Here is a 13,025-nt window from a genome sequence, read left to right as displayed (position 1 = left end):
AAGTCAGATTCAATTTTGGAATTCTGGCTACCTGACAGTTCAGTGTTCTTTTTGTCATATCACATGTGGAAGCAGCTACCTTTTTGTGCTCCCATCCCCACTCACTCAAGGATTAGCTTTTCTGGGGTACTGGATACCTTAGCCATTCCTTGCCTTCCTTCCTTTCTCATCAAGTTTTAGATTTCATATAAGCCATTGGACTAGATGTCCTCAGCTCAGGGTTCCAGCCTTTGTGAAAAATCTGTAAATGTCACCCTTTTTGCATGATCCTGTCTTTCACCAAAGCAGAACATTAAGATAGGCTCATAGATTTAAAGTTGGAAGGGATTTTCTAGGTCAAGGTCATCTTATTTTATAGATGTGGATATTGAGGCAAAATGCTGTGATATGCTCAGTCACCTAAGTGGTAAGTATCAAAAATGGGTTTTGAGCTCCAAGGTCTTTTGATTCCAAATCCAATATGCTTTCAATTTGACCTTGTTATTACGTCAGTAGCAGTATGGGAAAAGGGTAGGGCAAGACTTTTATTGCCCTTATCATTTCACTGACTACTGACTGACTATTCTGTTTCCTATTCTCTCAGGCTAGATATTTGTGAATATGGGAATGGCTGCACTCAGGCACACTCCCAGGAAGAGCTTCAAGAGTGGATTATGCGGGCTCAGGCAGCCCAGATGAGAGAAGAATCGGCCCGGCAGGATGGACTCCTCTCCTACCAGGACCGGCTTTTACATGAATATCAACACTGCCACAATGAAATACAGGTGGTGAGTAGGGGTTAGGGAAAGGACTTTGAGGAAGGACTTCAGAAGAGGGCTGAAGGGTGTACATGTGATCTCATGAACACTTGGGGTTGGGATGGGGAGCTGGGATGTCATCACCCCTTCTGCTAACAGCTTCCTGTGCCCATCTGCCACTCAGATGTCCGAGTCTATACGTGATGTAACTATTCACTGTGACCAGCCCTTAAAATGCCAGGTAGAGGACAAGAAATCGCAATGCATATGGAAATTTATCATCCATTCTAAGGTTTGTGATACAGTTTGGGGCAGTGGGTTATAGTGGGATCTAATTCTCTCCTCACAACAATGAAAGCAGTCATGGAGATGATTGCCAGTATACTTGATGAATTAGGGATCTAGAAGATTGGTGCTAGAGTGGATCCTGTCTTCTGGGGGCATCTAGGACTTAGGAAAAGCTATGGCTTAATGCCCCAACCTGGCTTTTGGGGGAACAGAAGGAAACTGGGGGAAATGGAGAGAGATGGGGAAAGGTTAGGGGTAGATGGTTGATGTTATAATGCTGATGTTACAACATCTCTCTCCTCACTATCTCTATAGGACCCACTGCAGCACGTGGCCCTCCTCAAACATCAGATGGGAGCCATCTTTTCCTTGGTGTGTCCTGGGCTTCCACAAAGACAGCTTTATGCCCAAGGCTCAAGGTTCCATGTGCAGGATACAGCGATGACCTTCCAGGTGGAGGTGCTGGTAGAGTGTATCACCTTTGGCAGCTATGAACAATGGGTAGCTTTTGACTTTGGACGCCGACCTGTCCTGGTACAGAAGCTATATGTTCAAGTGGGCCAAAAGGAGACCCTTGGGCCTCCCCCCTGTATCCAGGACCATAATTGTCTTCTTGAGTTGATCCGCTGGCACAGTGGAAATCGATGTGTGGTGCCCAATGTGGGCAGGACAGCTGAGCAGGTGAATCTGCTAGCTAAGTACAAAGTGAGCCCCCAGGAACTGGAGAACTACAGGTCAAAGGCTTCAGACCAGGTCTCTATAACTCCAGTCAACTATCGGGAGAGGATGCACCAATTCTTGTATATGGAAGAGGAGGCTCAACAGGAGCTGGTGGCCAAGTGAGCATGGGATGGAGTTATTGCCTAGGAGAAAGGGGAGGACAGGAATTGGGGAACAGAGGGAGGTAGCAATTAAGGGTTTGAGATTCATGTCTCCCTCTGATGCCCTCATCATCCCAAGATAATCAGAGTCAGAGGAGATCAAGAAATAGCAGAATAGAAATACAGTAAAGTTTGAGGGATCTGGATGGGTTAGAGGGAATCCGAGGAGAGGTTTGTAAGAGGCACAGCTCACTAACTTATTTATTTCTTTGTCACAGATTGAACCTTCAAGTCGAAGTCACATTGACCTCCAAGATGCAGACCTTGGCAATGGGCATGAAGTTTGCACCATCTGGGGAATTGTATGCTAAGGTTCCAATTCCTTGTTCCCTGACACCAGACACAGACCAGGGCTATTTGCTAAGTAGAGCTGTTAGCACTGCTTACGTGGCACCTGTCCCTGCCCCTGACAATCATGTGTATGAGGTTCGGGTGGAAGTTAAAGCCACTTCAGAGCAGAATGTGTGGCTCCTACTGCCAGCCCACTGCTGCTCTGCCTTGGGACTTAAGGATGAAGACACACAGCTTATGGAAATCCAGTTTCAAATCGACAAGACTATATTTGGGATATGGCACCAAGCCATTGATGCACTTCAGGATGATAGACTGGTGGCACCTGATGTACCTGCCTGTTCTCTGCCTTCTTTGAGGCCCCCTCCCCAGGAACTCCGTGGTAATCCCAAGCAGAAGGAGGCCATCTCCTTTATCACAGGGACAACGAGTGGTCAGAGCCGAGTGCCTCCACTGCTCATTTATGGCCCCTTTGGGACAGGCAAGACATACACACTAGCTATGGCCACGCTAGAGGTTATCAAACAGCCAAACACAAAAGTGTTGATCTGTACTCACACCAACAGGTGAGCCAAGTTGGGGCAAGGGCAGATGCAGCTTTCTTTGGGTCATGATTGGGGTTTGATTCAATTAACATTTACTAAAAACCCATGAGTTGTATAGTGTTGTATCATGGATCATACTGTAGAATGCTGGATGATACACTAGGAAGACAAAGGTGAAAACTGGCATAGTTCTTGTTTCCAGGCAACATATACACAGAGTCAAAATCAGAATTTTGGAGTTGGAGAGACCTCCATGGTCATCTAGTTTAGATTAATGTGAGGGAATAAGAAGAATTCCCCTGTAATATATTTGGTTATGGTCTCCAAAGACCTTCTGAGAAGGGATACCTACCATAATTGAGACAGGTCATTCTACTTTTGGATGACTAATCATTGGAAAGTTTTTTGAATAAATTCTTTTTGTAACTCCCTTCCTTATGATTCCTATTTCTGCCTTTGGGGGTCAAATCCATCAAGTCTAATCTCTCCCCCATATGGCAGCTTTTTAAATATTTGAAGACAGGGATCATGTATTCCACCACTCTTCACTTCTCTAGATTAGATTACAACAATAAGACTGATAAAAGGTAGAATGTGATTGGACAAAGGGAGGAGAGAGATTACTTTCACTTGGCTATAGGTGTCAGAAGGGGATAAAAGTTCCATAATGGAGGTAGAATCTGAGATGGGTTTCAAAGTGAAGGACTTTTATATTTAGAGATCGATGGATATATGAACTAACATATGATCTCTATTGGAGTGTGTTAGAACCAGCCTAAATCAGAGTTAAGTTATTGATTGTTAAAGTTTCAGTGTGAGCATTCACATCATGGAAATTGGTAAACCCTACAAATTAGGGCTTAATCTAATGTCTTAGGTTTAAGAAAAGTGATGGAGAAAATGTTAATAATGCATATTAAACTTAAAAAGTGTGCCACAATCCCCTCACCTCCTCTGCCCAACCAATTGTTAAATATTTACCACCATACTCTTGGATATAGATAAATTAAGTTTCTGGTCCCTAGAGATCTTCAAGCATTTTGGAGGATTCCATGTAGCACTCTAAGAAGGGAAGTTTGTCTTGTTTTTTTTTTCCTTTTTACTTTCTTCCTTTTACCATCAAAGAAGCCTATTTTGTGATTTGTTCCCCAGAGTCCATTGTTAATCATTTATAAACACACCAGCACAATGGCTTTATTCTACATTTGGAAGAAAATACAAATACAGACACAGAGGTTGAAGAAGATAGGACAAAGAAAAAGAGCAGAGGGAGTAGTCTTAATTTTAATGAAACATGAGATACATGAAAAGGAATGGACTTATCTGGAGGTTGGATCAGTATTAGACCTTCCCCACTGAAGCAGAATTAGTTCAGAATTCAATTGAGTTTAGACGAATATTGGACCGAATTTAGACACTCATTGAGTCTAGGTTAAACTTAGGTAAACTTAAATTGGACCAGGATTGGATTCTGGTTAGACTCATGAATTGCCTTCCCAGAGCAGGGTCATCTTCCATGAAAACTACCGTTCCACCAAAGTCATCATTTCCTTTGTGTCTCGGAATTTCTATGTGGCTAAGGGTAACCCTATGGGATTAGGGGTATATCAGGTTTGGTCTAGGGGATGAACTAAGAAGGTAATCATTGGACCAGTACTGGAGCAGAGTTAGACTAGATACAGAGCAAGATTGAACCAGAATTGGACCAGTATTCCACCAGCGCAGAACCAAGGTTAGGCCAGCAAACTATCTAGACTAAAGCAGCATTAAATTAAGAGTAGGTCCTGGTTGAATCAGGGAAAAGGAAAAAAGACAAATCCCACCCTTTCTAAAATTCTACCTTCTTTACTTGTGTTAATACTCTTAGGGAAAAGCATCTTAAAAAACAAAAAACAAAAATCCAAACCCTGTTTCTATTGAATTAAAGGAAAAAGAATAGTTTTCCCTACTAACCAGGTCAAGAAAGCTGGATACTATTCCCCCTGGAGCCTGGGAAGGGTTGATGTCAGCTACCTTTCCAATCCACCTGGTGAAGGTGGGTTAGGAAGGGAAGAATAAAAGGAAGGTTCAGAAAGAACCTTTGGGGCCCAGCTATTTTAGCCATTCCATTTCCTTTTAAGGTATCTCCAGTTAGTCCAGTTCTGAGATGGTCATGTAGTTTGCTCTTAATTTTCTGCACCAGTGGACAAAAGCAATGACATAGGTAATACAGAGTTGTGGCTATTGCACCCACTTCCTTGGAACATGTTGTCAAACTGGAAGGAACCTTCCTCACTAGCTTCCTTTCCTCCCTTCCCCTTCCTCCCACCCAGGTCTGAGTTTGCCTAAAATGTTTCTCAAAAGATTATCAAATTTCCCTTAAGCACTTTGGACCTCTCCTTTGCCTCCTTTTACATTGTACAGTTTGCATATCTTCTATTAGGATGTAACCTGCTAGAGGGACAGAAAATATGCTTTTTTCTTTGAATACCCACAATTAATTAGCATAATGAATTAGGATATGAGAGGTAGGAAATAACTGTTTAAAATTTAATTGAGGAAATCCTGTAGCCATTTTCTTGAACCTCTTCTGTTTTTCCTCTGTAGTGCTGCTGACATCTACATCCGTGAGTACTTTCATGCTTATGTCACAGCTGGACACCCTGAGGCTGTGCCATTGAGGGTCAAAAACACTGAAAGCTTCCTCAACCAGACAGACCCGACCACTCTGCAGTATTGCTGCCTCTCAAGTGATGGACGGTCCTTTTGCTTCCCAACTCAGGAGAAACTAAAGCAGCACCGCATTATAATCACTACCACTACCTTGTCCCGCTCCCTATGTGTGCCATCTGGGTTTTTTTCCCACATTCTCATTGATGAGGCTGCTCAGATGTTAGAATGTGAAGCCATCATCCCACTGGCCTATGCTACCCAGAAGACACGCATTGTCCTTGCCGGGGACCACATGCAAATCACCCCCAAACTCTTCAGTGTTGGGGCCAGGAAGTCTGCTGACCATACACTGCTTAATCGGCTGTTCCAGTACTATCAGAAGGAGACTCATAAATTGGCTTCCCAGAGCAGGGTCATCTTCCATGAAAACTACCGTTCCACCAAAGCCATCATTTCCTTTGTGTCTCGGAATTTCTATGTGGCTAAGGGTAACCCTATTCAGGCTAGCGGACAGATCCCTGCACACCCTTGCAAGTACCCACTCATGTTTTGCCATGTGGCTGGTACTCCTGAGAGAGACATAACAATGACATCATGGTTTAACAGGGCTGAGATAGTGGAGGTGATTGAGAAGGTGCAAGAATTCTATCGTATCTGGGCCTACCAATGGAATAGCCCTGACCTAAAGCAAATTTGTGTTGTGTCCCATGGTTCTCAGGTGATTGGCTCCTCCTTCCATCTCTGTCTTTCCTCCTCTGCAGGGATTAGAAATAATCTTGGTTTGTTGATGGGCAGGCAGAACTTTGTATTTAAACTCCCACCTCTAAATGATAGCCATTTCAGATGCTGACTGGTCATTCTGGGAGCCCCATAGTTCTTCTTGGGATTCTCAAGCAGTATCCTCCATATGGATTGGGGAGTAATGATCATTTTTAGACCATTTTGTGGTCTAAACTTTTCTCCTTGATCTGGAAAAGAAGGAATCCCTGGGATCCTTCATCATCATCACTCTCAATGATTCATCTTCATCAAGCATAATCTATAGAGAGAGAAGCCCTTGAAGGCCGAACAACCTGGGTTGAAGTCCTGACTCTAACCTATCCTGGATGTGTGACCATGGGCTTACTTACCCTTTCAGAGTCCTCAGTCCACTTTCTAAGAGAAGGTGCCAACTTGTATTTGTTGAGAGTTTCCTCACTAACAAAATTTCAGGTCTAGTTCTTATCCTCATTTTTATCCCTTGTAGAGAAATATAGAAAGATGCTCAAATAGTAGAATGATTGCCTTTAGCAAATATTATAATAGTTCGTATTTTTTATGATAACATTATATTGGTACCACGTAACAGTGTTTCTTAATAGAGGCTGGAAATAGTAGAGATGGGGAGAGGGATGTGTGTGACCAATTATCCATCAGAATGAAGCTGTTAGAAACTTTTTCTCTGAATAATCTATGAAGGCTTTATGGAGGAGATGGGATTTTGTAAACTGTAGCATGATCTAAAGAATGTGACTTACCTTTTCTGTCATTCTGGAGGGGGAGTATTGAAAAGGGAGGAGGAGTGTTCTTTCTCCAGGTGAGGGCCCCAGATGGTGGTATTTGGTTCTGATAGGGTTCATTTGGAGGCTGTCTGGGTATTGAGCTTGTTCATATAGGGTGGGAGTCTTGAGGAATATTGTTTACTTTGGGTTGAAGCCACTTGCTGATCCCCCTGTTGGTCTATTTTTCAGGTAAAAATATTGAGGCAGGAACTGAGGAAGAAACAACTAGGAGAAGTAGCAGTGGAGAATTTTGAAAATCTGCCAGGTAAGTGTCTAGTGCCAGGGGCATAAAGTTGGGAGGTAACCTGGGGTGCTCTGGGGATGGGGGCATGGAGGACCCTATTTAAGTGTCTATTTAAAGCTGTCTATTTAAAACCTTATTCAGTTACCAGTCACTGTTACCACAGCCAGGTCCCTGTACAAATAGATGGTAAAGAGGTCTTATTTTCTAATTTCTAGAGTTTTTGATAGGGAGACTTCTTAAGAACAGGGATCAAGGTATATAGGGATAGATGGATGGATGGATGATTGTATGTTGGGGGAGATAGCATAAACATTTTTACTTTCTCAGACCCTCTAAAACTATGATCAGGCATTAGTCACAACTTCTTAGGGAGGAGAAGCAGCACACTTAAAAAGGTCAAGTGTTGGGGTTTCTTTGTAACCACAGTAGGGGACTCTTTGGTCAGCCTGACAGTGATCTTGGGTGTGTGAATTTTAGTGTATGCTAAGGGTGGGGGAAGTCAGCACTTAGGGTACAGGGGCCAGGAGTGGATAGTGGTGGGGAAATTTTCTGTTGGATTACATCCACTTGGAAAGCTCATGATGATAGATATCAAGAACCTTGATAGCCATTATGCAGTACAGAAATGCATCATTTCTTTAGAACTAGACTTATTTAGAGGGACTGAGAATCACATGTCTAAAAACTCTGTCACTGGCTGCTTCTTTTCCCTATAATGGGAAGGGTCCCCAGGACAAGTTCTCCCTTTATCTGCCTCCTCCCATTGTCCTTCCCAGGGTCATCTGGCTCCTTGATCATGAGGAGCTCCCACATGGCCTAACCTGCTTTTGGCTCATGGCTGTGTTCTGATTCTTTGGTCTTGGCTTTTCTCTCAGGTCGTGAATTCCGAGTGATCATCCTCAGCACAGTCCACACTCGGGACAGCCTGCTCAACAGCTCAGTCCCCCACCTAGAATTCTTCAGTGAGGCTCGGGTGCTGAACACCGTGATGACCAGAGCCCAGTCCCAGGTGGTTGCTGTGGGCGATGCTGTGGCCCTTTGTTCTTTTGGACGTTGTAGCAAGGTATGGAAGCACTTCATCCAAGAGTGTATAGAGATGCGCAGTGTGTCCCCTGTGGACCTCACAATGGAACAAATCAAGCAAGATGTGGCACACAGGCAGCGCTGGGCCCGGCAAAATGGACTGCATCCTATGAACTCTCCCAGGGAGCACTCGTTAGAAGAGGAAGACAATGACAATGACATTCCCTCATGGGTGTCTGATGCTGAGCTCAATGCTGATGATCCCATCCTCCAGGAGTTGCTGGATGAGAGTAAGAATGTGGCAGTGACAGTAAGTGAGGATGGGCTGCTGAATGTGACATCAGGGTCCCGGTCCCGCTATCAGGGACAACAGTATTTAAGCTTTCCTGTGCCAGTGTTGCAGAAATATCTCCGAATGCAACCCAAGATATATAGGAAATGTGAACTGATAAAGGAGGCCTTTGAGAAGGCATCTGCCTTCACCATAGATGACTCCCCACCCCTCATTATTCAGATCAGAGGACGCACCAACTGTGGAATGGCCTTCACTGGGGATCAAGTTCTAGTGGAAATCCTGACTCCAGAATTGGAGGAACAGGGGTACTCCTGGCGCCCCATGGGCCGAGTGGTAGGAATACTAGAAAGAGGTGACCGTGAACTCATCTTCATTTGCAAAATGGATGAGTTTGACCCCCGAGTTATGATCCCCATTGACCCGTCAGTCACCAAGATCTTTGTGCCAGAGTTAAAGGATAAGCCCAACACGATTCCTATCCGCCGCCTACAACGAGGACACATCAAGCTTATTAGCTATGAGAAGATAACAGAGGAGACCAAGCGTAATCAGCTCTTTCGTGTTCAGATCATCTCTTGGAAAGAGAGGTTCTATTATCCCTTAGGCATCATTCTTGAGATTCTTCCCTTGCCTTTGACCTTAGAACAAGGTTTAAAGATTCTGGACATGGAATATTCTCTGAATGCTAATGGAAGATACCCAACTCCAGTAATTAAGGAAGTGAACCAACACAACTGTAGTAAATTGAATCTGCACCGGGGACAGTGGAAGGACTGCCGGGATTATTTGACCTTTACTGTGGACCCGCAGGGCTCCCGGGATCTGGATGATGCTATCAGTGTCCGGGACCTGGGAAGCCATTATGAAATTGCTGTCCATATATCTGATGTGGCTAGCTTCATGCCAAAGGATGGTGCACTTGACCGAGAGGCTAGAAAGCGAGGTGCTACCTACTATGCTCCTGGAAAGGATCCAGTGGCCATGCTCCCTTCCAGGCTCAGCCAGGACCTGTTCAGTCTCCTTCCCCAGCAAGAACGTCGCACTATCTCCCTGATTCTTACAGTGGAGAAGGAAAGTGACCGAGTAGTGCAATGGCATATCACACCATCTATGATATGCTCTGACCTCCAACTGACGTATGAGGAGGCTGAGGTTATTATTAAGAGTCATCCTGGGGGTGGGGCCTGGCTGCCCCTCCGCCTGGGCACTGTAGAAGGCTGTGTTGTGGCTGCTTATCACTTCTCCCAAGTCCTCCGCAGAAGCCGCCTTCAGGGAGATTGCTACTATGACCAACCAGATGAAGACAGCCCTCTCGGCTCACGTAGCTCCCACCAGATGGTTGAGGAGCTTATGATCCTATTCAATAGCTATGTAGCTGAATTCCTGGTGCACCAGGATAACACAAAGCTGATCACCCCATTGAGGTGCCAGGCTGAGCCCAATCCTCAGCAAGTAGCTCAGTTAAAGGATAAATACAGTCACTTGCTCCCTCTGTCCCTTCATCTCTCTTATCGTCTCTGTGGCCAGACCACCAGCACTTTCCAAGGAACCAGTTCAGGATACAACCTTTGCATCCTGCGCCCGCTTTGGGACCACCTGTGCCAAGCTGCTGACAGCAAGGACTATAACAAGATGGTGGACTTAATTGCCACAGATGACATCCACCCCACTCTGGCCCCAGCTGGACTGGAGTTCCGAAAGCTGCTCAGCCGGTCCTACTTTAGCCGCTCCAACTCCACCAGCCTGTCCAGGGCTGGGCATTACTCGTTGCAGGTGGACTGGTATACTTGGGCATCATCCCCCATAAGGCGCTATATTGATGTGGTGCTCCAGCGGCAGCTCCATGCTGCCATGACCAAGGGCCATCCTGGATATTCCCCTGAAGATATTGACTTACTGTGCCATGACTTCAACCGGAAGAATGGACGCGCACAGGCTTACGAGCGCAAGGCCCACTGCCTTCACCTTGCCACCCAGCTCAAGACCCAGCTGCTGACAAAGCTGTGCTTTGTGGTAAATGTGGAATCTGCAAACCGCTTTTTCAAGGTGATTTTCCCCATGAACCGGGATACCCTGCCTGATCCCCACCTTGTCAATTATCGTGCACTGCAACTGGTAGAGCAGCCCACCTTCATCCCTGAGCACCAGAAAATGAAGTTGGTTTGGAAGAGGCGAATATACTCTCTGGATAAGGGCAAAGCATGGATGCCATCCTCTAAAACCCTGGTAGACACCCATGTCATGCCAGTAAGCAGTGTCATCTGGCAGGACCTGCTGGTTGCAATCCAGAGTCAGAATTTTCAGAAAGCAGCAGCCTTGCTCCTAAGGTGTCGAGGGACTGTTCAGACCTCCCACCATCGGTCCTTAGGCCAGGTGTCTCGAAGCAAGTGCTCGCACTATGTAGAGGTGATAGTAGAGCTAAGTACAGGGGATGCCCTGCAGATGCAACTGACTACTGATGTCCAGAGGGGCTTCCTTGTGCCCTCCATTCAGATGTGGATGTTGACCCCAGGTTTTGCCATTTGCCTGGAGCATGCTGAGAAACCCATTGACTGCTTTTCCCGCTATGCTTCACAGACAACGAAAGATGTGTATTCTGAGGCACAGGAATATTCCCGGGTATGGGAACCACTCTGTGCCATGGAGTCCGCCTCCAGTGCTGTGGCTGAGAACGACTCTATTCTCTTGCATGGTGTTCCCATTACTTGGGACCAAGAGCGGAATGACCAGGGACAGATGCAAGGTTCCTTCTGCTTAACCTATAGCTTCCTCAAGGAATGTGCGATTGACATCAACTTTAATTTCTGCTACCTCTGCATCCGGTTGGAGAACCTGAAACTCCAGGGTCCAGTAGAAGGGGAGGAGGAGAGGGAAAAAGGAAAGGAGGCTGCTCTGTGTCAAGGCTTTAGGAAGCTCAGCTTGGGCCACACGGCAGCAAACCCATCTGTGGTCAATACTCTTGACTCTTGTTTGAATGTAGACCCTGACACGTATACCTGGGTGGCTCATGGGCTGACAGATGAAATGGATCAGGATTCCAAAAAAGTTGATCGAAGAGAAGAACGACAGAGAATCCATTTTTTCCTACATCATGTAGCCATGGAGAGCATTCCCGTGGAGGTCACCAGAAAGGAAGCTTGCTTCACCATTGAGATGATCCCAAAGCTTCTGCCAGATATGTGAGTGCTCACAGAATGGTAGTGTGGAGGATGTGTGTGTGTGGGGGGAATGATGGGGAGAAGTGACAGGAGGTGGGCCAGGTCTCCCACCCTGGGACATTTTCCGAGTGTTCTTTCTGCTATGTTTGAAGGGTTTGAACCTAGGAGATTAAGGGTTGGGCTTTTATATGCTGATTATTATTATTATTTTTGCTGAGGCAGTTGGGGTTAAGTGACTTGCCCAGGGTCACACAGCTAGGAAGTGTTAAGTGTCTAAGGCTAGATTTGAACTCAGGTCCTCCTGACTAAAGGGCTAGTACTCTCTCTATTGTGCTACCTAGCTGCCTGTATCCTGATTAATTTTTTTAGGCCATTTTGCAGAAGTTCCATTTAGTCTGGAGAAGTCAGAGTACTTTCTAGCCCCTTAACCTTTTGGTCTTGTGTCTAGAACCTCTAATGGTTCTTCATTAACCTTTTGCCAGGCAGTTGTCTGAAGTGACAGCTGCTTATGTTTTCCTTTCCACCCTTTCCCTGAACTGTGTCATGGATCCTGTTAATTATAACTGAGGATTTCCTTCTTTTTTCTCCCAAGCCGGAAAGAGGAAGCCATCTGGAAACTGAAATATGCCTCACCACTTGTCACCAGCATTGCCTTAGGCCAGCCCATTAAGGAAGGTCAGTTACATAGTGGCATTTGGGTATTCAGCTCCTTACCATCCCTGTCTGGCCCATGAATAGTAAGGAGGAGGAGCAGGTATAGAAGAATGACCTTGGGGCAGGCTCTCAAGAATTTGATTTTGGCTCTACTTTCTCCCTTGTCCTACTTTCAAATCTTCTTTCCCTTTATTCCAGCCCCTAGCATTGTTTATCCCTTCTCTGACCTCTTCTTCATTCTCTTGATTTATTAAGAAAAAATCCTACTCTAGATTTTCCTCTTATCCTCTGTTCTGTATTCTCAGTGTCCTGCGTAGCCATGAAGTCCAGTATCCTGAAGCGCCAGACCTTTGACATTCCCCGAGGAAAATTCAAGCTCAATAAGAGTCAGAACAGTGCTGTGCTAGAAGCTCTTCAAAAGCCTTTTACCCTCATCCAAGGGCCACCAGGTGAGGTAGACCCTTTAGTTCTTTAGGTAGGGAGTGACTTTAGGTGAAGTGTCCCATTGGAGACCTTTCATTAGGCCAGTGAGGTGGCCAATGCCATCATACCCATTTTTTTTTTATTTAATAGCCTTTTATTTACAGGTTATATGTATGGGTAACTTTACAGCATTAACAATTGCCAAACCTCTTGTTCCAATTTTTCACCTCTTACTCCCCACCCCCTCCCCCAGATGGCAAGATGATCAGTAGATGTTAAATATATTAAAATAT

At 45.3% G+C, this 13,025-nt stretch overlaps 1 protein-coding gene across 2 annotated transcripts in view; it reads left to right on the top strand.

The window, feature by feature from the left end:
• Positions 1-13,025, top strand: part of HELZ2 (helicase with zinc finger 2) — a 40,814-nt gene that overhangs the window by 7,699 nt on the left and 20,090 nt on the right. The window contains exons 3-11 of one of the 2 annotated variants that reach the window (XM_012554098.3): positions 584-767; positions 922-1,029; positions 1,341-1,864; positions 2,125-2,763; positions 5,329-6,112; positions 7,125-7,200; positions 8,055-11,676; positions 12,248-12,330; positions 12,615-12,758. In XM_012554098.3, coding sequence (XP_012409552.1) covers positions 584-767; positions 922-1,029; positions 1,341-1,864; positions 2,125-2,763; positions 5,329-6,112; positions 7,125-7,200; positions 8,055-11,676; positions 12,248-12,330; positions 12,615-12,758 — 6,164 coding nt within the window. Of the gene's footprint in view, positions 1-583; positions 768-896; positions 1,030-1,340; positions 1,865-2,124; positions 2,764-5,328; positions 6,113-7,124; positions 7,201-8,054; positions 11,677-12,247; positions 12,331-12,614; positions 12,759-13,025 lie in introns of both variants that reach the window. The other variant, XM_023494447.1, reaches the window with a different exon arrangement.

Source organism: Sarcophilus harrisii, chromosome 2, assembly GCF_902635505.1.
Source record: "Sarcophilus harrisii chromosome 2, mSarHar1.11, whole genome shotgun sequence".
Lineage (NCBI taxonomy): Eukaryota > Metazoa > Chordata > Mammalia > Dasyuromorphia > Dasyuridae > Sarcophilus > Sarcophilus harrisii.
The sequence above is the reverse complement of the archived record's forward strand: the minus strand, read 5'-3'. Positions and strand labels throughout refer to the sequence as shown.